This window comes from Porites lutea, chromosome 2, assembly GCF_958299795.1.
Source record: "Porites lutea chromosome 2, jaPorLute2.1, whole genome shotgun sequence".
NCBI classification, from domain to species: Eukaryota; Metazoa; Cnidaria; class Anthozoa; order Scleractinia; family Poritidae; genus Porites; species Porites lutea.
Genome location: NC_133202.1, coordinates 10,804,641 through 10,830,475, shown reverse-complemented (window position 1 = coordinate 10,830,475; position 25,835 = coordinate 10,804,641). Strand labels below are relative to the sequence as shown.

Genomic DNA, 25,835 nt, shown 5'->3' with positions numbered 1-25,835 from the left:
ATTAGGATTTTATTCTTGGTTTTTTATCTCAGTAGTAACGTTTGTCATCCCGTAAATAAATACATGAGTAACTAACAAACATTTTCTCTTTTAAGACTCGGTATTAAATTGACAAAGTACTTGATTACAAAAAGTGCCTTGTTGTGTCTCCGTTCGGAAGCCCATCTATTTTCTATGAAAATTTAGAGACTTTTCCTCGGCAACTCCTAGTCTAACTGGCAATAAAGTATAGTATTTCTTGAACACGATGGTGTTCGTCAACAAAATCTAGGGCTTCCTTGTATAATAATTCTCACTTTATTATTTGATTTCATTTCACGTTCCTTCCTTGTAGCGACTAAAAGGAATTTCTGTTTGGTCTTAAGACATAGGCATAAACACAGTCTGGTTTGAGACATAGGCATAAATTCAGACACTATCAGCCGCTCTGTGACATGCATAACATGGTGATTTGTCGCAATAACTATAAATACACTAATCTGCATGGATGAGTTGGTTTCCTTATAACTATATGGTCGCCGGCAAGATGAAAGATCTAAATGTATCCGATGGTATATTGTAATGTTGCCGCGCTGTTTAATTGATTTTGATTCCACGAGTCATTGAATGTTAAAACTACTTTTCACGCACACTTCTATAATTTGGATTCAGAGACGACACCTTCATCAAACGCCATGAATAAACTTCACATCCACAAATCCTTTTCATTGTCTTGTTGAAAAGTGTAGGAAAACCAATGACTTCAAACTTACTTAGATACCTGCTTTCAGTAAAATGTAAAAGAAAGAACTCATGGCTTTCAATTAGTGGTGCTTGGGAGATTTCGAGAGGGTTGCCTTGGGTTTAAATATCCGTTCTTAGGTTTCCAAAAGTTTTGCCAACGGAATTTATTCCAGTTTAACGAAAAAGAAGCACACTCTGACTTTAAAAACAAACGCTACCTTTGGAAATGGTAAAGAGCAAGGGATAGCACAGTGGTGAGAGCACTCGCCTTCCACTAATGTGGCCCGGGTTCAACTCCCGGCGTTGACGCCATATGTGGGTTGCGTTCGTTGTTGGTTCTCTCCCTTGCTCTGAGAAGTTTTTCTCCGTGTACTCCGGTTTTCCCCTTTCCTCAAAAACCAAAATTTCCAAATTCTAATTTGACCAGGAATGAGGTAGACGAAGAACCACCTCGTGTATGTGCTACTTCTAAATCGTGTATTAATTTATTTAAAACCTAGTACCTGGGAAAACTTTTCTCCATATCATAGACTGGGCGTTAGCTACCCTAAAAGCTGGCAGTATCCCCATTCTTTGGTTCTACCGCCAAAACAAAACCACTTGCGCTCACAAAAAATAGCTCCTGCTTTCCATCAGCAGCCCAGTAAAATATTTTTGAAGTGGTAAGCCGGATAACCAGAGTAGCAGGCAGTTAAGTCAGTTTAGGCTTAAAACTGTGGAGCAAGAGAGAATAGGGTGGGGTGTATGTTTTTAGTTTAAAACTGGAAAATGGTATCTGAACGTCAATATATCAAAACTGTCTATTTACCATAGGAAAAAAGGGTTTTTATTGTTCTCTTTAAAAGATCATACACACTTGACGTCTGTAAAAACTGTTAATGACCTAAACAAAATAGCGATTAAAACATTTTACGAGCACGAGAATTTAGACGGAAGTTTCAAGTGTAATAGTGCAAAAAAAAATGAAAGAACAACCAAAAAAATAACAGAAACTGTGCGTCAAGTTTTTAATTTTTAATATGATAGAAATAGGCGGGTTTAAGGTTTTGGGAATGGGGATGCCTGAAACACGGGGATGCCCATATCACTGTGACACCGGCCTAGTGACAACCGAGATTGACTGAGTCGCAAGCAAAAGCAGAATAACTAACCCGGATAACAATATATAATTCGTTTCTGCTTGCTAACACTGTGATCTGGTTTTCACTAGATTGTAAGCGACAGAGTCTTGAGCGGAGATGGAAGAAAGTGGAAAAAGTCGTGATCCCTTCAATCGAGGTTATGATTCCGCTAACAAAATCGTAAGCGCTCTTATGACTTAGAATAAGACTCCGGCTCCGTCTACAGGGAGGAACGCCTTTACCTATTGCTGTCCTCCTGTCGACAGGTACGATATCAGCGAACACTTAATATGTATACGCAACAAGAGCTGCAACATTAATAAAGCATAGTGTTGTCTTTCATATTAAAGAGCTCCATCTGAATATAAATAAGAGGGGGGAAAGAAATGGAAAGGGCCAACAGTATGAAATAAGGACGGGGGGAGGGGCAAGAAGAAAAGGAAACAAAAAAAAATTGACGGGACTCGAATCCGGGACAGAGAGCATGATAGGCGATAGCGTGTGCCATGAGGCCACGAACTTTTACATACTCCTATAAATAGAAACTATGTTTTGCTTAAATCATTATCATTATTTTTGCTGGAAAACGACTCTTAGGGTGGTGGAACCGTCTTCTGTTTACTCTCTGGCATAAAAAACCAGAGCTGCCCAAAACGTTGATTAGAAGAAGAGCGTTAGGCTAGCTCTTTTCCCGATGGGATGGATGGGAATTCTTCAAGAATGACTAAAAAAGGATATCTGACCAATAGTGGTGGAATATGTCTTGTTAATGATTTTCTGACGTTTTATTAACCAAGGGAATTGGTTTAGACTGCCAGCGGTCTCTCTTTTGCTCGGTAATCTATGAGTGCGTGAGGGTGATTGCAATATGGATATCTGAGTATTCGAGCGTGAAGCCGCGAGCAGCGAGTTGTGAGGGCGCCAGTACTGGCGCCGTCGCAACTCCCCTGCTGGCGGCTTCGCTGCTCAAATTTTCGCACATCACACTCGCTTACAAATTTTCGAGAAAAAACAGACTGCTTGCACTCTAGAATTGGTTAAACCTCTTCTGTACATACTTAAAGACAAGTGTGGTTTTCCTTTTTTTGGATTTTTTCCCATTTCAGACTCCATGTGAACCAAATTGTATTTCGTAAGATAGGGTCCTATTCAAAAAAGCTTCAGAATTCAAAACGGAGATGCTTTTATTAAAAAGTTCCTGTCAATACTTTATATGTTCTTAAAAGTTACTTGATGCAAAATTTGACTTTCTGCAGCGGAGGGTATTTTAAGAAGACTAATTCCTCTAGATTGTTCCATGTTGTTATGGCGATGGCCTGCGCTAGGCCTTACGCTATACCGGTATGTTGTGACTATCAAGGGAACTGTAGAGCGCCTGTGCAATCGTAGAATACGGAATAGAGATGCACGGAATTGGCTGTTCATGATGACGTAAATAACTGGATTGTAAACCACGGAGGCTTTGGCCAACAACTCAGGAATTTCAGCTTCCCACAATTCTATCACCTGTTTTCCGGTAAATGTCGCTGCGAGGCTCACAAAGCTATATGGCGCCCAACTCAACATGACCGCAGCGACGGACGTGGCTGTAATCCGCACTAGTTTAATCTTGGAGCTGCGCTGTCTTAGCTGTACTTCAAGGTTTCCTGGCACGATATTCCTGCGAACTAAGCTGAAGGAAGATTAGAAAAAAACCTTATTGTGTAAAAATGAAAAAAAGAGTGTTTATTCCGTGCTCCTCGCTAGCACGCAACAGCAACTGGAATATTCAAATTAACCAGATCAATCATCAATCAAGCAATTGAATGAATAAGGGATTACATGCACGAGGGGACTTTAACAAGTCAATAAAAGTTCACGCCCACCACTTTTGTTTTCAGGTGCACAAGATTAGCGGCCCGCTCAGGGAAGGAGGACACGCGTGTCTTCCTCCAAAGCGCCTTCTTAGCGGACTCCCACCAGAATCCAGGAACCTATTAACAGAGAGCTTTAGATTTGAGGAACAGTACGAGTACGATTACGAGATTTAACTTAAAGTTTTTCTCGTATTGTTGAAAAATGTCCGACCCGGAAAGCTTCATTGCACTATTTTTTACCGAAAAATAAGTGCGGTTATTTTTATTGGAGAACGTTTAGTCCTTTCCCGATAGCAAAATGATAAAACTTGTTACATTTGATTACTTTTTTCCCGCCACTACGACATTGTCGCGAAAACTAGTCGTAGATTATGACGACGGCTATCTCATTTTCTCGCCAAAATGACGTTGGCTCACGCGCGTGCACAACTTAGTATTGAGAAAATCTCGTACTCGTAGCCGTCATCGCCCTCGAACCTAAAGCTCTCTGTTAATATTGATAAGCTCCTGCAAAGTAGCACATTCTGATTCAAAGTACGTAACTATGTTCAAAGTAAACAGGAGAAACGATTTAACTGAACGGCTACTTACCTGTAAATTTTGTAATAGCAGATCACAATGGCTACAATAGGGATAAAGAAACCGAAAAAAACAAGTAGAAGATTGTAAGCTGTATCCGCGGAAGATCTCCCTACCCAGTCTGGACAGCAGCTGAGTCTAGAAGCAGAAACAACAAAACGATTCCACCCCAGTAGAGGCGGCAGCATGCATAGACCACCGTACATCCACGACGCACCAATTAAGTAGGCATTTTGACGCGCTGAAAATCTGGAATTCCTGTTCACTTGCTTAAGTCCGATGTAAGACACCACGCTCATTTCGGTCAGCGTACAAATGCATGCTATGCCGACAGTACCATTGACAAATGCTCCCCAAATGCAGTGCGAGCTTTCGGGCAGGTTCCCACGGATATTAGCTTGGATTACCAAAGGGTAGCCAAAAATTATGATAAATATGTCAGCTAGAGCAAGGTTGATCATCAGAGGGGTCAGATTGCGCCTACGGTGTTCAGGCCGTATGAGGACGAAAAGGGTCAGAACGTTGCCAAGGAAACCGATGGTCAGAATGAAGAACATTACAAGACCATATGCTAAGAAGCCGCTCTTGTTCCCAGAATATATGTCCTCGGATTGCTTCATGTTCGATGCAAACTAAATGTTCTCCCTCTCTGAAAGCACACCAAATTTCAACAATTAAAAAAGAATAAAATCCCGTCCGTCTTGATGTAAATATTGTTTAATTTGTTTGATTAATGATGAACCTTCATGTACGCGTTTTTCGCATCTTTTTTTTTTTTCTGCACGGTAATAAGTATGACTTTATTAGAAGTGCATCCACGATGTGACTATTCGCCTACTAATACTAGCTACGATGTGCCCTAACTACATTCTATCATTTCACAAAATTAGTTTAATTTTGAATTTAAAAGGATATATACAAAAAATTGATAACATGTACAGCATGCTAAAAAGAAAGTAGCTTTTTTTAAATATTCATAAAAAAGAGGATTATCAAGATACAATATTGGGGAAAAAAGATTCAATAAAAATTGAACATTGGTTAAAGAAGCAGAGGAAAAACAGAAAAATCAGTTATACGTTTTCTGCTTTGGATGACGTAAGTTTCTTCGCTAACCTAACGAATTTTTCATAGTCAGTTTCTTGCCTTCGCTTATCAGGTAAGGTATTAAATAATCTCGCTGCCGGGTCTTGAAAAGTGACGCTTTCAGTTGGAATCGTAGACTCGCTAAACGTCCTTTATTTTTTCCGAGTTGGTTATGACTTAGTCGCTCGCTCGGTTGTTGCACGACCCCATGCATCGAAGTTCGCTTCGCTCACTTATACTAAGAACTAATGACAGGTCGACTTGTAGCAAGTCTATTGGAATCGCAAACTTTGGTGCTTCAAGAGATATTAAATTATAGGCAATGACAGTATAAAATTTAAGGCGCAACTAAGTAATCTGGCCAAGAAACATTACAAAGGGATTTATGAGCCATATTACTATCCTGGGCCTGGAACACGCTAATTCATGATTGATAATGTGACAGAAGTATCGTTTAGCTTAGACCTTTGATAAGACGGTTTTCAAAATATTTCCGTTCGGGATTTTTTTATCGAGAAAAGTACCCGCCTTCTGCGCTCAGACGATCGTTTCCAGGTCATTTACTAGATCCACAGGAAATTTTCATTTTCAGAAATGGAGATCTCATGGTTTTGATTTTGTTGTGACACAAATGAAACCCTTACAAATCGTAAGAAATTGTCCCTAACCTTTTTTATTTTCGTTAAAAAGAGATAAATCGCGGTGTCTTCGAGCGAAACAATATCCCTACCACTTTGAGAAGTGTTCTAAAATACCTCTATTTCAAACGGCATATAAAATGAAATACATGAATATTTTTATAAATTTTAAAATAATGATTATTAAAGACATTGAAAAAAAAAAAACGTTTTAGTGTCCTAACATAATTAAAGCTTCCCGTATGAGAATTGTCCTCTAGCTATCACGTATTTCAAAATGGCTTGTATATAACCACTTCACTGGTCATGTTTGAATAGTTTCCAAAATGATTCTTATTCGAAAAATATTGTGTAAGCGCACACATCCTCGGCCAAAGCAGCAAATGAGTGTCCCACTCACAAGTCTTAGAGGGTAAGGATCTCTTTTACAAGAATGTTTTTGCTGAAAGCAAACTCTTCATGCATTTTTTTTGCAATGGGATTGTTGTGCTTTGGAATTTAAAGGCAATGTTACACGAGACGATTTCCAACTTCGCTTGGTTACAGGGTAACATTATTGGAACAATATTGGAACAATGTTGGAACAATGCTGTAAGCATTCGAAATAGACTGTCGCAACAATGTTGGAAAGACGTGTTGCGCTGGAAAAACTGAATGAGAATTGCTCCTCCATCCTGTTTTCCCAGTATGAAATATTCAAGAGGTTTTTCACCAAATATTTCATTAAACGATGAATAAAAGAAATTCATGTATCCATCATTTTCATCTTCATCTTTCCCGGGTATAAAAAGAACAAATTTAATGACCAGCTCCCAGTTGGGCTGTTAGCTAGCTCAATTGGTTAGTGCGCTGAACCACTATCGCAGACAGTCAGGATTCGAATCCCGTGAAGCCCACCTCAGTTTTTCGGGCTCTCTTTTCAGACTGCATAAAGTTGCGTATTTAACTGTGATGAACTTCTCGGCACTTAAATATTTCATTGTTAGGCAGTCTTTTCTCAACAAATGCTTCCCTTGTAACGAAGGTCTCAGTTATGGATTTTTCCCACCACAGGAACAAATTTTTCCCTGGCCTTATCAAGTATATATATCCTTGTAAAAAGTTGTTACGTGCCTGCAAAAAGTCGTAATTTTTTGTCAATGGTTTGTCTATTTTTTTCTTACTCTCCACGAAGGACAACTTTGGTCCTCGAGAGATGTCCGTCTTAAACAGAGTCAAATAAACTTGGAGTAAAGAAAGGCAGGTATCAACTCAAGCTGTCCGTTTTACCAAGGTGTCCCGGCCAAGAGAGAGTCGACTGTATTTCTTTTCTTTATGTTATCAAGAGATTTGGGATCCATTGAGAATTACTTAATTTGCTACACTCATCTTCAGAATCGGTTTGAAAGATGTAACAAAGGCGGGATGAATCTAACACAGCGTAAACTGAATTCGTGTAGATTTTAAATGATTGTTCCGCAGCAAACATTCCGTTTATCGCAAATCATTTTAAACACTCTTGTGAAAATACTTGCTACTTCATTTTAATGTGCACAATTTTTGTTGATATTGAAGCAAAGAGGTATTTTCCATATTCAGATTTTATCAGATTGTTGGATTAACTAGTTTCTTTGAAACTAATAGCAGATAGTTCTTCTGAAAAGAGGTCTGAAATGAAAGAAAATTTATGTTTTGTAATTGCTGCCTCTTAACTTACCGAAATAGAAGAGCAGATTCTCCTGAAGCTATACTCAGTTCTTTTAGTACTTGGCTAGTAGTGTAGGCAAAGCAGTTCGTTCACAGAAATAAGCTCATGTACCTATGGCACAAAGTATCGTGTCTTTCCTTCTTCTGAATGCGAGTTATAAAATATAAAGCGCCGTTGAATATTAACTTTACATTCATTAACCACCGCTTTAAAAAGCGTCAAGCGCTTTTAAGTGAAAATTTTCGGTGATTTTTCATAAAACAATTACGGCATATTTGTCTTATTTGACACATTAAGATAAAACTATGGTGACATCTAAAAAACATCTTATTGATCATTCTCCCAGCAAGCTATATACTAACTGACATTTGAAAAGGCAAAAACTGAAAAAAATATCAACTATATTTTTATGAATAGTTCTCAATCCTATTGTGTAAACTTAGAGCTAATTAATTGTTTTCGAAATAGTGGGAGGCAAAAGGAAGAAAACGTTCTTCTTCTTCTTTTTTTAAACTGCCTGTTTCATCCGTTTAATTGAAATTAGCCAGAAATACATTATTGCTTCGGCACAAGTGAATGGGCCGAATTTCCAATTCTTCCCTGATATCTACTTAAAACGGTTTCTAGCAATGTGAAAATACAATACACAGGAAAAATTTACTCAAACGCAACAACATAAAGCCTCAGGGTTGGATCGTAAATTAGAATTTGAAGTGTAGATGATATTTTCCGACTTTGTCCAACACCACACTATAAAAATACTTACCATCCGGTGATTTTGGGCTGTGTTTAGAATATACAGGTTAAGTGGTTTTCTGTCAAGTTAATAAAACGAAGTTTGACTTCTGTGTCGAATCATCGCAGCTGGATGTCTGTAAGATACCGCCTGCTAACTCGACCAATGGTTCGGCCGATAAAAACTTTGGCCCCGGAGCAATATTCAAAATAGGAGTTCGCTACCGAAATGAAGAACAGTAGCGAATTTTAGGCTCTGAATCGAATTCGTGACTATCGCGGGGCCCATAATACACCCTGTTTACCTACCCCCCGACCCCAAACAGATGTTTCTTTGTTTTCGCTTTCTCTTGGGACTACTTTAATACCCAGAAGAAACTGAAAACGAATCTTATGCATTTTTTTTGGGGGGGGGGGGGGGGGGTGGGGTGGGGGTGTGGGTGGGGGAGGGTAAACAAAGTTTATTATGGGTAATGTTAAAGAGGCGAGACCAACAAAATTAGGAACCTTTTCAGCTGTTAGAACTTTCGAGAGACTTTTTTGCTTGGCCTAGAGGTCAATCTATTGAGGTGTTACAATGTAAAGGTTTACCTTTTAATCACTATAAATCAAGATGAATATATCTCTTCAGCTTGTACGGTTTAAATGTCTAATAAACGTCATGTGATAATATCAAGAGTGCTTTTTCTTTCTTTGAAATGCATATGTGTTTACGAATAATTTAAGAAAAGACAAAAGCGAATTCCCTCAAAAAATTTGAACGGACACTTCGTTCATACGAAACCATTCATTATTTTCGCTCTGTTCACACGGAACTGACGAACCAGGTTGAATTTCTGCCCATGCGCAGATCACTACTATAGCAAATCCCAATCTCGTCCCCAGGGTCCTCTCGTTTTCCAATATGGAGTCGCCATATTGAAAACGAGTAAACCCTGGGGATGGGGTTGGGTGTCTCCCAGCTAAGTAACCACGCATTCATGCAGCCACCCTTTTACTGTACAACAATTTGGACGGTTATGGTGTTTTACGCCGCGCCGGTCAAGCGGCTAAAAAATTGGACCTCAATTTTGGATTCCCTGGGTTTTGGCGTTCAAGTTTTTGAACTCGTCTTTTGAACTTTTGAACAAGTTTTTTAACTTGTCCAAGTCTTTCGGCGCCCGTCTCAGGCATTTAAAGCAAATAAAAAGTTCATATTTTATTGACATTAGGGAGCTTACGAATTGACGACTTTCGCACGACGACGCCGTTGGACTGCGTGACAGGCTTACTGCGCATGCTTATCTAGGCACTTGCCGGCGTCCCACTGAAGTCGACGCCGTTGTTGGCAGCGATTCGCCGGCGTCCTAGAAAAAGCAGGACGTGAGGCTAATTTTCAAAGTTTTCCCTACATACTTCAGCGGATTTTTTCAGATAACTCAAGTATTACATTAGGGACATGTTCTTTAAATATGTTTTCGATTTGTTTGTCCGTTTTCATTGGAGTAACGACCCGAAGAATCCACACCATAGCTAGCTGTAGACAAACATAAATTAACACCGAGTGAAACCATATCGGTAAGATGGTACCAAAGCTACAACTAGACCGTTACAAGTGGTTATCGCATCACAGTAACTACAGCTGTTCAGCAAGTTTATAAATGCCCTCCCTATATATAAACGCGCCTTCCATTCGTCCTTTGTTGTCTCGTCTAAATCCGTTGTTAACTCTGAGTTTGTTGACAAAACGCATAAAAGTACAAATACTGTGAAATACTCGGATACGTCTGCAATACGAGCTCTCATTTCTCTTATGAATTTAGACATTTTGGTTGAACAAAAAAGCTTACTTATGAAAAGAAGAAAACAAACTTCAGAAACGGCGGGAAAATTTGCCTGCCGCGCGCACCAACGTCGCCGTCTTTACTACGAATCGTAAATTCAAATTTCTACAGGACGGCAACGCAGAACAATGACGTGACCCAGCGGCGGCGTCGTGCGAAAGTCGTCCATTCGTAAGCTCCCTATTGCTGTGAGGGAGAGGTCGCAGTTTTGACTGAATTGGCTGCTCCGCTACCATGAATTCTAAATTCGTTCAACATTTTTAGCTTATTTACACTTGTCAAAGTTCAAAGTGTTTTGATGCCCGTCCCTAGAGCTGAAGAAAATAGAATGTTCATATTTCATTTCTATTGTTATGTGGGAAAGGCCGCGTTTCTGTTTGTTTGCTCTGCCGCTGTGAATTCCAATTCGTTCAGTGTCTTCAGCTTAGAAGTTAAATTGTCCAAGTCTTTTGGCGCCCTTCCCAGGTACTGGAGAACCCGGATGTAAGTTTCTACCATCCATGCTCTAAAGCTCATGATTCTATGATAAAAAAATAAAATAAAAACAAATTAGTAAGAATTAAATAAGAATTTTTCGGCTATTATTCTGAAAAATCTCCTCAATGTTAAGAACACTACTTTAGCGGCGACTTACCTGTCAGTGTAGAATTGAAATCCACAAACTATTTGCTTGAGATATGGCAGTTGTTAGGCGTGAAAAATGGAAATTTTTAACCGTTAGTCGTAAAAATTCTTCTGGCCAAAATTTTTCACGCAGATAGACTTGTCTTGTCTGGTGACTGATGGACACTATACTAATCGAGCCGTTTTTCTAATCTCGAAATGGTCCTTACAGGCCTAATCCGATGGAACGTCACCAGAGATTCCAACCCTGTCAACTAAAAAGGGAGGTTTAAGGAATGGCACAGTCAATCCTACGAACGCCGAAGGCACGAGCCTCTTTTAGGTCAGTGGACATGGTCCCCCGGAAAAACTTCTAAGATATGTGCCTCTAATATGCCATTTCCTGCATTCTGAGGTCACAGTCAATGGAAATACCGCGCCCAAAATTATCGTAGGCTCATGGAAACAAGCATGCTAAAAAGACTGGTTAAACAAAGAAATGGAAGAGTTTCAAAAACTAAGAGACTGTTAAGCCAAAACAGGAGGCCGGAAATATTCGCCAAAATCGGGAGGTTTCTGGCCAAAACGGGATGGTTGGAATCTCTGCATCACATAGAGAAATTAATCGTTAGCCGGAGACAAGACACTCAAGATACCCTCTGCAAACAGTCTACTGGAGTGCTCTGACGTTTTTCTCGCGTACAAAGCTACGTTAAATGGGTCCTACCTTATTCTAGTTTCGAGAACAAAAGATTCCACAAATGTTTTTACTTTGAACAAGACACCATGGTTGTTAATGTCTCCGTGAACTCCAGCAATGGCACTGCCATAAAATAAATAAATAAATAAATAAATAAATAAATAAATAACTAAATAATAATAATAATAATAATAATAATAATAATGACGCAAAACCGTCAATCTGATGGTAGTACTCATTATTGAACAAATAAGCATTCAACGTGAGTTCTATACATTTGAATATAAGTGGGGGTGGGGGGGAGTGGGGGAGGTTTCTTGCACTGGTACGCGCGAGACTGGAGCGGAATTGCGTCAAAAATGCACTGTGGGACTTCTGTGGGACTGTATTGGGCGATGAAATTGGACGCAGTTTCCTGCGCAACTTTGTAACTAGCTAATGAAAACAAAAGATCCAAAACCGTCCCATAATACAATGGGACACAACTTCGACCCAGTACCACGCAGCCGAAAGGATCAGTTTTGGACAATACTTTTATCGTTTATAGAATGTTACGCCTTACGTAAGGCTCTTGTATAGCCCTTACATAGTCATGCTATGACTTGAAAGGAGCAAGGGATGGCTTTGTTATGGAAGGTTATTAGAGGATTTTCATGGGAGAGATAGCCCAGGGAATTTAGCTGGTCTTTTTTCGTTACCAGGCTAAGATTTTGTAGGCATGGGCTGTCTTATAAAGTAGTAACCAAATACAAAATTACTGTAAATTCCCACTCACCACTTGGCCATAAGAACGAACCTATCTACAGGTTCACCCAGTTCTTGATTTATGGCTCGGACAGTGTTCAAATTTCTAATAGTGAAGAAAGAAAGAAACTGAAAGTCTCAGCCACTGCAAATGTAAAACAAAGGGAACTTAAGGAACCATTGAAAGATGGGTAACACCTCATTTACCCGAAAGTCGTTACTTACGACCCTCAGCCCGGCAGGGGGGGGGGGGGGACTCCTTACAATGGCCTGTACGTGGAGGCTCCGCCCGAAAGGGGTAGCTTTTTGTCATGCTTCAGGTTCAAGGGGCCAAAGGGTAGGGAAATCTGTCATTTCGGTCTGTAAAATGACCAAAAAGGGCTAGCAAACGCGTTTTATGGAGGAGGGAGGTCGCAGTTTTGATTCCCGGGGCCAGAACAATACTCAAGGTCTTAAAACAACTGAGAAATGAAGATACTCCTTTTACACTGCAAATGGCCAGACCTTCGCGTGGCTCGGATGACCACGTAAAATGGTGGTCCCGTCTCCAATAAGAGACGTAAAAATAGTGTCTCCAATTAGCACTTTCGTGCTAAATACATTATCACTCGAATAAAGTGCATTTTTAATGGCTGTGAAAGAGACAAGAAATTTCCTGGTTTAGTGATATATTCATTTAAAAAAGACGGTGCATTTGCAGCGGTTAAAGGGGATGCAGTGCTCTAAACTTGAAAGGGGCTTTATTTGTCAGTAAAAGGTATACAAAAGGGGTAACGTTTCTGTAAAAAATGGTAGATTAAAGGGTAAGGGGTTGGACCTCGGGACGGAGCCTCTCTGTATAAAACTTCCTTGAGTAACTCCTCTTAATCCTTTACTTTACTTTACTTTACGTAAAATATTATTACAGAGATCTTGTTTCAAGATTAGCCCGATTCTCAGGCGTTACTGGGGGGGGGGGGGGGGGGGGGGATGAGAGGAGAAGAAGAAAGAAGCGAAAAGGGGAGACAGCCTCTCCTCTTTCCTTCATCCCCCCGCCCTAAAATCTCCTCTCCCCTGACCCCTAAGGAAGGCCTAATATTCAGCCTCTTCAAGGACAAAGAAAGCAATCTCCCTTATGTGATCATTTTAATAACTCTCATATCATTTTTCGTGGTTGTTTATTGATTTTGAAAGGAGAAAATTGATTTTGGTCATTCTTTGGACTTAAAGGGTTATGCCGCAAAAAGACCCCAGATTGAGAAGATCATCCTTACCTGAAAACGAGAAGCATGCTCCTTGGAAGTTGCTTAAGAATAGTGATGACTTTATAAAAGTGGCCCTGAGCGAGTTTCGTCATGATGGCCAGATCCTCTTCAGTTACACGTATCGTGAAAAGCATGCCAGCACTTCCCCATGCAAATGGCCGCTGTAAAAGAATCTGACAAAAATTCTCATAATCTGCAAAAAAAAAACGTTTCCACGCTGTTGTTGTGATTGAACTGTACGCATTCCACTATTTCCATATTTTTCCGTGAGATGGTAAGAAACGAGCACCTGCCCTTGCGGACGGCCATCTTGCGCCGGTAACGAGCCTAAAATGTTGGACAAAAATGTTACGAAAAAGGCACCTTGTAAGTCTAATTTTAGAATACTTCCCTCTAAAGCGCGGTTCACTCAAGATACTTTCCACTTTCCCCCAAAAAAGGAATGTTGAAGTGTGGCCGGAACATTTTTGCTCCCGACTAAACAACATTGACCAGGGAGGGGTGGGGGGAAGGGTCGCCCTGGTGCCAAATTCGCAGGGTGGGTCTCCTGTGAGTAAGTAAGTGCAAACTTCTTAACACTTTTTGTCCAAGATTGTAGCCTGGGGATGAGTATCAAGTTGATTTGCCTTTTGGCAAGGTGTGGGCCTTCTTCTCCCACACCACCCCAACCGCTATAAACCCTGACACCCTTCCCCTTAGTACATTTGACACTAGGGTGGCCGTTTGTAGCAAACGGTAAGTGCTCGATCTTACGGAAAAAAAGGGGACTGTGAACAGTCTATACCATGATGATCATATGCGGTCGTAGACATTAACAAAGTCCGTTGCTATTATTAAAGCCCCGAAGCGAGGATCGAGCTTGCGCTCTCCTGCGTCCACGTCTTTGTTTACGCTTGCGTCAAAACGTTGCCTTCATAACGCATGCTCAGCGCCGTATTTTCATACCCTAGCACTTCTATTAGGTAACAGATACTCAAGCGTTGGTGGATCCTTTTAGCTCATTCATACGCGGAAGGCTCTAACCAATCTGATTTGTGTGTGTTTACAACTGAAAGTTACGTGGAGTAAGTTTAGGACTGTAGTGCTGTGCCAGTGTGAACATCACCTCTGATTTTGCTCTGCCGCACTCAGAAGATATTTACCGTCTACTCCAAGTTCTTTACTGAAATACTGCATGCGTTCCTGGTCATTTAAGACGATGGATTTCCATAGCTGACACAGAAGTAGTCTGTCTCTAAAACAAAATAAGTGACACTTTTTAAAGCAAGAACCCTACCTCGAGGGTTAAATCACACCGTATGTAAACGAATGCTCCGTACAAACTGTCAACATTGCTAACAGTCCGTATTCTGAGGGACCGTTACAACGCGGGCATATTGGACAACCCTTGTAAAATTTGTTGTAAACAACACTCACCTTTGATGAAGTGTTTCGTAGAGTCCGTGGTCAATGATGACTATTTCCGCCTTCCCATCTTGGCCTTTCCTGACCAGAACTGCCAAACAGAAGCTTAAGTTACTACACCCCACCTCCAAAGCCAGGGAAAAGTGCCCTGGGGACGAGGTTGGGTCAAGTGAACAACTCATTAAGGTGAAGTGTTTTTGAAGTTATCCGCTGACCACTGGTTGGTTTTAATTGATCGCAGGCTCAGTTCCATAATAAAAAGGCCATATAATAAATAACTTATTAACCTCATCCGTTCGGTCATTACATCAAGGCCTTGGTCTGAGATTTCCCTGTAATGACCTCACACTCGGTTAATACGGTAGTAGATAAAACATAATGGAGGTCAATTTACTTACCATTGGCAGGGTGAGGGTCACCATGGATGAAGCCACTTCGAAACAACTGCTCGCCAAACGCCTTGATCATTTTTTCATCAACCTAGACAAAAATCAGAAGACGAAAACTACTATCGAAGGTACACTGGGTGTAGATGTCTCCTATTTTAAACCAAGGGCAATTAAGAAGTATGAAACGGACGTCTTGTGTTATGAATTGCAACTTGAAAAAGTAAAGCTACCCTTTGTCAAGTTGTGTCATGTGTCTCGGAAAAGTTTTTAATATAATCTTTTTTTTTCTTTCCTCTCAATGTGCCCTGCGAGTACAGGTTTCTTTTTGGAATGGCTTTTAGCATTTGTAAAAGCGTTCGCGTGGCTTGACTGACAAGCGACGCGAGCGACTTCCTAAATGCTAAAAGCCATTCCAGAAAGAAACCTCTGCTCGCAGGGTACTATTTTTGATTCTCTTGAAAGTTATCCAGGTGCCGCACCAACAAAGAGATAGAGCACTAGCTCATAATTTTAACAAACTTATGACAAGAATTTCCGTGGCACTTCTCCTTAAAGGTTAACACCTGCAAAACTGGCAATGTTATTCAGCACATGGTACATTCTCGATTCTTGATTTAGGAGCTGGTTTTTGCTTATTTACATCCTTTAAGCGCCGATATCCACGTGCAAATTCTCGAGACTGGTCTCAAACATTTGCTTAAAGAATTCGTTGAAAGAAATGGATAAACGATCGAAAGTTTTCCTTTTGATGGTCATAAACTTTTCTCGTGATAATCTATTGGTATTGTGAGGAGAAAATATTGTCCCAAAAGTGACCAAGTTTAACCCTTTATAAAGGGTAAAACTTGCCTGTTTTTGCCTCTCTCACTTCACCTGCTAAGGCTTTCTTATTAGTTGGCAGAAGACGTGTTTTTTTTATGCTTCACAGGCAAGTGCGAATCGTGAAGCAAACGTGGAGCTTAAGTCATGTGCGAAGAAGGAAAGGAAGAAAGCCTCTCCCTTCACGCGTGGCTCAAGCTCTTTCCCTCGCGAAAAGTGCTCGCCAACAAAAACGCATAAAAATAACGCCTTTTTTACAAGCTACACGAATATTTTTCATCAAGGCCAAGACAGCAGAGGAATATATCAAAACCTCCTCAGTTTAAAAGCTTGGGGGACCCCTCTGACAGTTTGAATATAATTTTCTTACATCAGCAACGTCCAGTCCTCTTCGCTTGATTTCCTCGACATCATCCACGTTACACGCATCAACAAACTCAGCCGTCAGAACGCGCTAAAAATAAGTTAAGGGGAGGAAAACTTGTCAGTATAACCACACGACGACTTAGGCTAAAGTAAGTTATTCACACTCATCGCACATCGTACTGGGGCGGTAGGTTGAGAGGGTTTGGAACACTTACGTCTGTTACGGTGGCAGGTCGTCACTTGTTTTCATCCGCCAAACTGATATTTTCCTCTCAGTGGCTCTCACAAGACATTTCACTTTTCTTACATGAAATTTCTCTTTCTCTCGAAATTTCTGTTCATAAAAGTCCAAGTCTCTTCAGGTTTTAAGGACAAAAAATTCAGGATGGCACGAGTAGGATTTGATCTCGCGGAGCATTGGCTCTGCAGTGCGTCACTTTAACCCCTACAGCACCAAGGATTTGCACCAACAACCCTAACCCTTATCCTAACCCTTCCTTTGTGTACGAATCATTAATCTGTCAACGTTAGTTCGGCGGATGGAAATAAGTGTTAACGCGGACCACCTGTTCACACCGCGATGCAGGAGAGTGGCAGAAACCTATCCGATGTGTGCTGATCCACTTTCAAAAACTCCCTGGTACAGTTTCATTCCGTTACAGAAATCACGCTGAAATCATCGTTCTTGTGTGTGAACACAATCCGGTATGTTTTTTGGGTCGGCGCAAAAACTATCTGGCATAGTGTGAACATAGCCAATTAACCCTTTCAGCCCTAACAGTGATCAACATCAAATTTCTCCTTGTAAAATCAATGTCTTGTAAGACAGACTGGTCATGAGAATTACAGACATGATTACACAAGATGAATTTGCTTGATATTTTATCAACTTCCCCCCAATACTTCGGTAAGAAATGAATACAGCCAACAAATGAGAATTCAAATTTTGATCGTAGAGTTTAAAGGGTTAAGACGTCTATAGATGCTGTAAGAATTATCTGAAAATAGTTTTACCTTGGTTGTGAAATCCCAGTGGATTTCAGGCACATAAACATAACTGAGATGTTTGAGTTCATCTGCACATCTTTCGCCATTGCGTCCTTCATTCACAAAATCCAGCTCTTGCTTCAAGGTTTCTTTTAAATCCTGGTAAAATTAAATTGTTTTCTTTATCGTGGTTTATCTTTAAAAAATTCAAAATTGATGTTGAAGTTAGCATCACGAAAATTAGTGACTGGAACAGTTGTATAAGTTGTTCCATCTTCTAAAGTAACCCATGCTTGGAGAGCTATGGGGATATTCAATGAATTTTGGGTGGCAGTAGTCTGCTACACAGCCGTTTTTAGAGTCGTCACGGAAGAGCTTTGCGTGACGACGCTAAAAACGGCTGTGTAGCAGACGAGGGTGGCAGGAGCGTAGCTAAAATCTTGGACGAGCTCTTGATAAAATTGCATACTTGGAGAGCATTTTTCTAAACATCGTAGTCGTAGCTATTCTTCCCTTCCCCTCCCCCTGGAAGCAGTGTTGTTGTCTTCAAAAGAAAGCCGGATCCCTGAGCGTTTGTAGGAAGCAACTTTGAACTGGGGTAAGGGGGTTACTTGCAAAGCCGTTCATTTGGAAAAAGTTTTGTTATGCAAGATAGTGCGCATTAAGGAAAAATACGTTCATAAGTAGTTTTCTCCGGGATTGTAGGGGGCCTTTTGGAGGCTTGTTTCTCCTTCCTGCTCACGCTAACTGCTTATCCAAAAAATGTCCCTTTTATTAAATCACAGCTCGGATATCCACATAACAATCTAGTAACTACAATGAGTGTGACACAGGTGACCTCTCCTTTGAAAAATGCTGGATACATTGCTGGGTGGGTGTGTGCTCCTGGGTCCTGGATTCCTGAGCCTACACCCAGCCACAATCAGTGACATTCTAGACAAAGTAACCCACATCCCTATCCTATAACAGACTACAAACTCAATTGGACTTATAAGTTCTCTCACTTTTTTCACCCCAGTCTATACACTATGAACAGCAAGCGTATTTAAATCAGTCACTGTCGTATTAGGCCTGCACGCAGATGTTTCCTATTGGAAATATAAAACATCCGCGCACAGGATAATCAGTGGATTGAATCATTGGTCAAAGAAAATTAATGTGGAAAATTGTAACTTACATCTAAGACCCAAGAGAAAGAAAAAGAAGGATGCATCCAGCCAATGACTTGTAACAGCCGTTTTAATGTCCAAAGATCGCCATCATATCTATCCAGAAGGTCGATGTACTGAACCTAAATTTAGAGAAACAATTAGATTAAACTCTGATATTAAAAACAGTGTATGTAGTGAAGGTGGAAAGGCTGAGAGGAATGTAGAGTTTAAGGAGAAAATCCAGTGTATTCTCCGGGACATTTTCCAGAGGTATAACTCATGTGCAGTTTTCCAAATCAACCCTAAATCACCTCCAAATTGTTTCCACGCAAGTGACTTGATTACATTTCTGATTTTTTATTACCCAAAAGCAGGAAAATTGAACCCAAAATTGTTTGACCCTCACCAACACTTGATTCCTGAGCATCCCCCCTTGCCTGGGACACACCGAATACAAATGTAATCAGAAATTTGTGGTAACAAATTTAAAACTTTATAAACGACTGTCATTATCATTTAGAAACATGATGCTTGCAGCCTTTCTAATCAATAAAGGAATACAAAAAAAATACTGGATACCTTGACTGCAACTACTCTTCCATCATGTCTAACAGCTCTGTGCACCTGAGCAAGACTAGCGGCTGCTGATGGCTCATAATCAAACTCTTGGAATAGCTCTGGAGCTTTTTTACCAAAGTCCTCTAGAAATAGTTCATCAACCTAAAATAACATAATATGAATAGAAATAGTTCATCAACTTAACATAATATGACGAGTTAAGACAGGCTAGTGTATACAGTCTACTAAAAATTGTAACACTTTGCACTCATGCCTGGTCATTTGCCACAAGTGAGTTACACATACATGTGCCACCTGACTAACCTTCAAGAAAAATAGGAGGGTATTCGCAGTCTATTTGTGTAATCAAGAATTCATGCAAGGCTGTGCTCTAAAGCCTGTGTAGCATGGCAGTTTTGGTCGGGAGTGCAAACAAGCCAAGGTGGGCGAGGGCAGTGAAACTGTGAGGAGATTGGTGTGGGAGCAACGCTCAGTAGTGCGTTCAACAAAACTGCAATGCTACGCAGGCTAAATTGAAGAGAGCCCAGTGTTCTAAGCCTGTGAAATACAGGGTGCCCAGCATATGATATCTATGAAAAAACTAAGATTTCCTTATTGCCCAATGGAAAAAGTTAGGTGCCAGGGGCCAGTGGACACTGCTACATGCAGTTAAGAGCACAGTCATGTCCTGTTAAAATAAAAAAGAATAGCTTTAACAAGAATTCTTGATTTTAAATAGACCATGAGCAGCCTCTTATTACCTGTTAACAACTTAATCGCTTAACTATGTAGTCCAAGATAAACTACACAGTCTTTGGCAGTAAATGGGACTAAAGGTTGTTGGGTGCACTCTGGGGTAAAACAAGGGTGGCAGCAACACACCCCATAAATAGCATGCAATAAGGGTGGCAGCGACACACCCAAAACTGAGTGGAGCAATAAGGGTGGCAGCAACACACCCTAGTAATATATGTAATGGAATGAGGGTGGCAGCGACCCACCCTAGTAATATACGTAATGGAATGAGGGTGGCAGCAACACACCCTAGCAATGAGCAGTGCAGTGAGGGTGGCAACGACACACCCTGCATGGTAATGGACGAGGTAACGAGTGGAGTGTATCCCCACCCAGGAGTGAATAAACTAAGGTGGGGTGGGAGCCCCACCCGGCCTGCTACGCGGAGGTAAAAGTAGCAAGTGTGCACCCAAGCCAGTAGTCCAGCTTTATTGAATTGAGGGAGGGTGTGATAGGGAAAAAATAAGAAACTAATGCGTAGTAAACTACTATTGGAAAATACAATGCGTGCACGCAACGTGAGCAAAACAAAGGAGCACTCAGCTAGCATTGATGGATATAAGCATAACATAGTATTGATTACAGCTACTAACAATGAAAACTTGTTATCACAGAAGTTTGTAGAAACAACTGAAGGTCAGTTATTGATGTAATCTAAGATAAACAAGGAGCTCTTGAACCAGAGCTGAGTCAGGCAATGTTCTTTTATGTGCGATAGCAACATGTTTGCCACACAGGGCAAAGTAAATCATAATGAAACAATGGCTGAAGTATCCTCTAATAATAATAGTTAACTCTATTTTACGAGTAAAATGTCCATTAAAAGGTCCACTCAAATATAAGCCCCTCCCTACTTGCTTATAGACATTCTATTAACATGAAAATAATATTCTGCTTATAAGCCCACCTGGTTCTATGCCCTCCTCCTCCTCTACCTGTTATCAGCCAAGGCCAAAGGCCCAAGTTTAAAACACTCACCAAGACCTTGATTATTACAGATTCAGATAGCACAAAAACCAAATCTAATAAAATTGTCTTTATATATGTTGCAGTTAATTTTTATCTCAGGTAATTTTTGCTTTTCTTTTGTTTTTGGTTATGGTAATGTATGCTAAAGAAGCTGAAACAAAGGAAAAATAAAAGTTACCTGAGATAAAAAATTAACTACAACAAATACATTGTTTTGAAGTCACACAGACTGGTAAGTCATGCAATGTACATGCAACCTAAAGGGTTCCCAAAAATAACTGTACGCTCTTAGCCAATATGTAGGTAGATAGTGAGCACAATGTATAATAATAGTGCATAATAATAAAAATTATTGCAAGGACTGACCTCCCCATGCTTTCTTCGAAGAGCCTACAAAAAAATTAAAATAATGAGATTTCAGTAACTGACCAATGGCATATAAAAGTCAAAGGATTGAAATTAGGATTCTGTTAACAGTAAGGTCTCCACTGATCAGACTAGGAAACTGTATCTGTTTTTAGTCTTTTAGAACAACTGGTTCCCGTTCTAGCCTACTCGGATTCCTTGTGAGGGACCCCAATAGGTTTTGCAGGATCTGGGATTTAACTCATTTCAAGGTTGGGTATCAGGATTTTGAAGAAAAGGGAGAGCAGGATCCAGGAAAAGAAATACAAACTGGGTACCAGATTTGGTTATGTTATGATGTTGGTTTCAGGATATCTTGTTTATACACGTAGGATGAAACCTAGTAAGCAAAGTGATCTGAGGTTTCTCAAATGTCAGGAAAAACTCCAAGTTGAAGACGACTTACGTGTAACATAAATTACCATAACTATCCACATTTTCTTGACCCTGTCACATACAAAATTGTTAACTATTTTCCTATCTGACTATCTGCCATGGGTCTCTTAGTTGAGGGAATCTGGATAATTTGCAAGGCACTTTTAAAGGGCAGTCAGGATGACAGGGTGGGCAGAAAATCTTGGTTGGGATGCCCAGATTGAATAAGCTCATTATGGACCCTCCTTTTTTGGAAAAAAACATCAACTGTCTTGCCAAGACTGAATTTCAGTTTGAGTCACCTGCACTTGAAAACAAAAAATATGCATAAGCATTCAACTAGTGTGTACCTCAGAACAGACTTTTGCAATTCCTGGGGGAGGGGGTGTGTCCCATTATTGCACAACTCTCCATGGATCAGACTTCACATTGAAAACCAAAAGATCATTTGATATCATTACCTTATCTTGTAATATTTGAAGAGTAACTGTGTATTCCCTCGGTAGTATGTGATTCATGCAAGCTAGTCCTTGACCTAGCTTGATGTAAAGACCTCCATTGTCTACTGCACCAATGACAAGTCTCTCGGCTGCTCTCTTGTGACAAAGTTTGATGACTTGGGCATACTGTTCTCCATTCTACAGAAAGCCATGAAGGTAATGTACCACATTAGGTGGACATAGATGATAGAGATAAAAATTAATTTTCAAAAAAATTGTCATTTGTTTACCCACAAATTAAAGCATTTGCATGTAGGAGTTCAAACATGTCCATGCATTCCAGATTGAATTAGAATTTGGAAATGTTGGTTTTTGAGGAGTGGGGAAAGCCAGAGTACCAAGAGAAAAACCTCGGGGAGCATAGAAGAGAACCAACAAACCTCAACCCACACATGGTGTCAATGCCAGGATTTGATCCCAGGTCACTCACATTGCTGGGAGGTGAGAGCTCTTACCAATGCACCACCCTTGCTCCCCGGAAGATTAGTTAGCTCTAATCCTGGGTTATTAACTGCAGACAGAGTACATCCTTTTATGCCCCAAGATCCACATATAAATACTCCAGAGTGATCTCCATACATTTCCTTAAAGAACTATCAGTAGTTAAGAGAGTCTGAGAGTATTATTTTCTTCTCTGGTGGTCATCTTATCAATTCTTGTATACTTTTTTTCTTGATTGTACTTCACTAAGCATCTGGCACTTAAATGTACAAGCACTAAATAAATATTATTAGTATCATTATCATTATATTGTTTTCATTATTATAATACTATTATTTTTGATATTGTTCCGAAAGAATTCACATTGGTTACTTTTGAGACATAAAAGCATACGAGTTGCCATGGTAATTAACCTTTGTTGCTACACAGGTTACCTTGGTTCTCTCCTTTTGAATAGAAAAAGGCATTAGAAGCTACATTAATAACTATGTATACTGCAGGGGAAGCAGGTGACTGTGGATATCTCACACTGCACATTGATTTTCATATCCCACCCAACCCACAAAGCCCTTTTTATGGCACCCCCCTCCAGTCCAAAAGAAAAAATTACACCTCTGCCCCCTGATTAGGAAAATTTAACCAGAGACGATAAATCACAGGCAACAAGGGATGATAGATGAGAGACATATGGTGGTATACTGAAGAGGTTAGACACTAAATCAACTAGGGATTATATAGCTGTTATAACCCATTAAATCTTAAACAGTCATCTAACTGTAATCCTGCATAAGAAAGGCATTACTCAAAGGTTATTTAATAGGTACATGCAAGTCACAGATTTCCCTCAAAGATCAAGTAATACCAGCTTTTATCATGTTGAATGTTAAAGAAATAATATTATAACTTTTAACACATGTTGATCAAATCAATACTGTAATATAACATCAATATTAATAATTCTGTAGTGTTTTTTACTCACAGGATCCAAACCTTGCAGGGTCCACCAGTAGTCTAAGGATATTTTCATTCCAATATAAAAACACCTGATAAAGAAAAAATATTTTGGGGTCCATAACAGTATAACACCTGAGAGACCTTGTTTATTAATGTTTTGTACACAGACATGAGCGATTTTGAAAAAGAATAAGAAGAGGAGAATTCTCTTCACAAGGAAAAACTTCTTACATGCTAGTGAGGACTGCTGTGACACAAGCATAAGCAGAAAGTATGAGAAGAATGCAAAGCTTTGATATTCTTATGTTATCCTTACGCTTTTGTCAGGATGTCCTCACTAGCACATATTAGCTTCTTACTATATGCTCATGCTTATACTTGCCTCTCTAGTGAGGACCATGTTATTTTTAACTCTTATGCTTGTGTCGCTGGTGAAAACCAGGCTTAAAATTAAGTAATGAACTAATCAATACCATAGAAATGAAAATTTTGATGCCAACACTTCAAAGAGAGGGGCCTCTCTGCATTTCTGGTGGAGATGTGCTTCTAGGAGCTTGAAACCTGTATCCTATACAACACCATGTTCAACTTCAATCTTGCCATCCTATTCTAGACTAGGCACCAAAATCCCTACCCAATCCCAGACCTACCACCAACCAGAAACTCTGATCTCCATACCACTGACAAATTGACATTGATGCATAATACCCTTCTCGGGTCCCTGTAGACCAAATAATGCTGATTTCTCTACTATGTACCAGTTGCAACTGCTTGTAAACCTGACTTTTCACAGCGGCACATATTTTTTTAGCTCATATAAGTAAGTGCTCCCCGCCCCCACCCCAACCTCCAACTTGGAGGCCTTTCTAAAAAAGGTCCCAAGGTGTCAAAATTGAAAGGTATGTAAGCTTTCCATGAAGCCCTATGCATTTAACATGTATGTAGCAACTTAAGATGGAATCCATCACGAAATTGAGTAATTTCAACTTTCATTGGACAAAAACCTTGTACCAGAATAATTTAAACAATACTGCATTCTTGTTTACATTTTTCAAGGGCTATAGATATAATTTATTATCTGTAATAACACCAAAGACTATTTCTCATGGGAACCCGAGAAATTATTTACACTGCAAATCGAGTATTTAACTGCCCCCAGTACATGAATCCCCGCTAACTCGAACTTTTTTCATTTCCCTTCAGAGTTCGAGTTACTGGGGTTCTACTGTATAAGTATGTTGAAACATGTATGCAAAATTAATTTATGGGGCTGTGCAGATAGCTGTCAATAGGCCAGTTCCGAGTTCCAAAAACCCTCACTTTCAAAATGAGGCAAGGTGCACAACCTTTCTTGTGAAAATGAGTTTTATTTGCATGAGAATGAAAAATGATTTCCATATCAAAGACTGAGCACCTAGCCTCATTTTGAAACAGAGGCTCGGGGGAACTATGGGGGGGGGGGTACTTTACGAATTTCTGGGTGGGGATGTGCCGCTGGGACCCTGGAACCCTTAACCTATACCAGAGTTAGCTCAGATGAATTTTGCTACCCTATACTAGAGAAAACTCCCCAAATCCCCCTTATCCTAGCGTAGCTGTTTTCCAGAAACTACTGAGGTCACTAGCACGGTAGTCTAGCCAAAACAAACCTTATACCACAATCCCTAGTCTAGATAAAATCTTCAACCAACTGATCAGTTTCCTGAAAAATGATACCCTATTCTAGACCCAAACGCTCTGATTTATATACCCTATCCTAGAGTAAACTGCTTGAAAACAATACCCTTCACAGCGGCACATACCTATATCGCCCATATATGGCAGTACCCCCTCCCCCCACCCAGGCTACTTCCCCAGGCACACATCATTTTACGGATTTTGCAGGTGGAGAAAGGACTTCGAAAGTTATACATATTGACCTGAAAAAACGTCCAATTCCTTCAATCTGAACTCGAAGTTTTCTACGTTGTTTTCGTTCCCATAGTCTGTTATGAGCGGCAAGGCCCGCAGTACCACTACCCACTAAAAGCCAAAAAAGCCATCTTTGATATCTTCCTCTTTTTGCAGTGTGTTTCGAAGTCTCTGAACTGGCCAATCGCAGCTGATATCTTCCACAGTTGAGCGCTAAGTTAGTCACAGAACGACACCAGCAGGATGACCCCGCCGCCATATTTTATCTTCTT

General features: G+C 40.2%; 2 protein-coding genes across 2 annotated transcripts; both read right to left on the bottom strand.

Annotated features, from left to right (window-relative positions):
• Window positions 1–3,053: 3,053 nt before the first annotated feature.
• LOC140925612 (rhodopsin-like) lies at window positions 3,054–4,918 on the bottom strand. The gene is made up of 2 exons (XM_073375527.1): window positions 4,292–4,918; window positions 3,054–3,516 (listed from the first exon to the last, which is right to left on the bottom strand). Exons 1-2 carry the CDS (start codon window positions 4,897–4,899, stop codon window positions 3,054–3,056), a joined length of 1,071 nt encoding a protein of 356 aa, XP_073231628.1. The 5' UTR covers window positions 4,900–4,918.
• A 5,539-nt stretch (window positions 4,919–10,457) lies between these two features.
• LOC140927705 (uncharacterized aarF domain-containing protein kinase 5-like) lies at window positions 10,458–25,827 on the bottom strand. The gene is made up of 15 exons (XM_073377382.1): window positions 25,572–25,827; window positions 23,678–23,741; window positions 22,219–22,395; window positions 21,344–21,367; window positions 19,235–19,375; window positions 18,682–18,795; window positions 17,532–17,663; window positions 16,522–16,605; window positions 15,342–15,423; window positions 14,956–15,034; window positions 14,682–14,773; window positions 13,549–13,732; window positions 12,327–12,401; window positions 11,579–11,674; window positions 10,458–10,768 (listed from the first exon to the last, which is right to left on the bottom strand). The coding sequence occupies exons 1-15, from the start codon at window positions 25,820–25,822 to the stop codon at window positions 10,600–10,602; spliced, it is 1,764 nt and encodes a 587-aa protein (XP_073233483.1). The 5' UTR covers window positions 25,823–25,827; the 3' UTR covers window positions 10,458–10,599.
• Window positions 25,828–25,835: the final 8 nt, after the last annotated feature.

What these genes read in the sequence shown, in the direction of transcription:
- LOC140925612 (XM_073375527.1), bottom strand. Translation starts at nt 4,899, where the DNA reads ATGAAGCAATCCGAGGACATATATTCTGGGAACAAGAGCGGCTTCTTA. An exon ending in TGCTATTACAAAATTTACAG is followed by an intron (nt 3,517 to 4,291) that starts GTAAGTAGCCGT and finishes ATCTTCCTTCAG; the next exon opens with CTTAGTTCGCAGGAATATCG.
- LOC140927705 (XM_073377382.1), bottom strand. Translation starts at nt 25,822, where the DNA reads ATGGCGGCGGGGTCATCCTGCTGGTGTCGTTCTGTGACTAACTTAGCG. An exon ending in CTTTCTCTTGGGTCTTAGAT is followed by an intron (nt 17,664 to 18,681) that starts GTAAGTTACAAT and finishes TAATTTTACCAG; the next exon opens with GATTTAAAAGAAACCTTGAA. An exon ending in AGCATGCTTCTCGTTTTCAG is followed by an intron (nt 12,402 to 13,548) that starts GTAAGGATGATC and finishes CTTCACTATTAG; the next exon opens with AAATTTGAACACTGTCCGAG.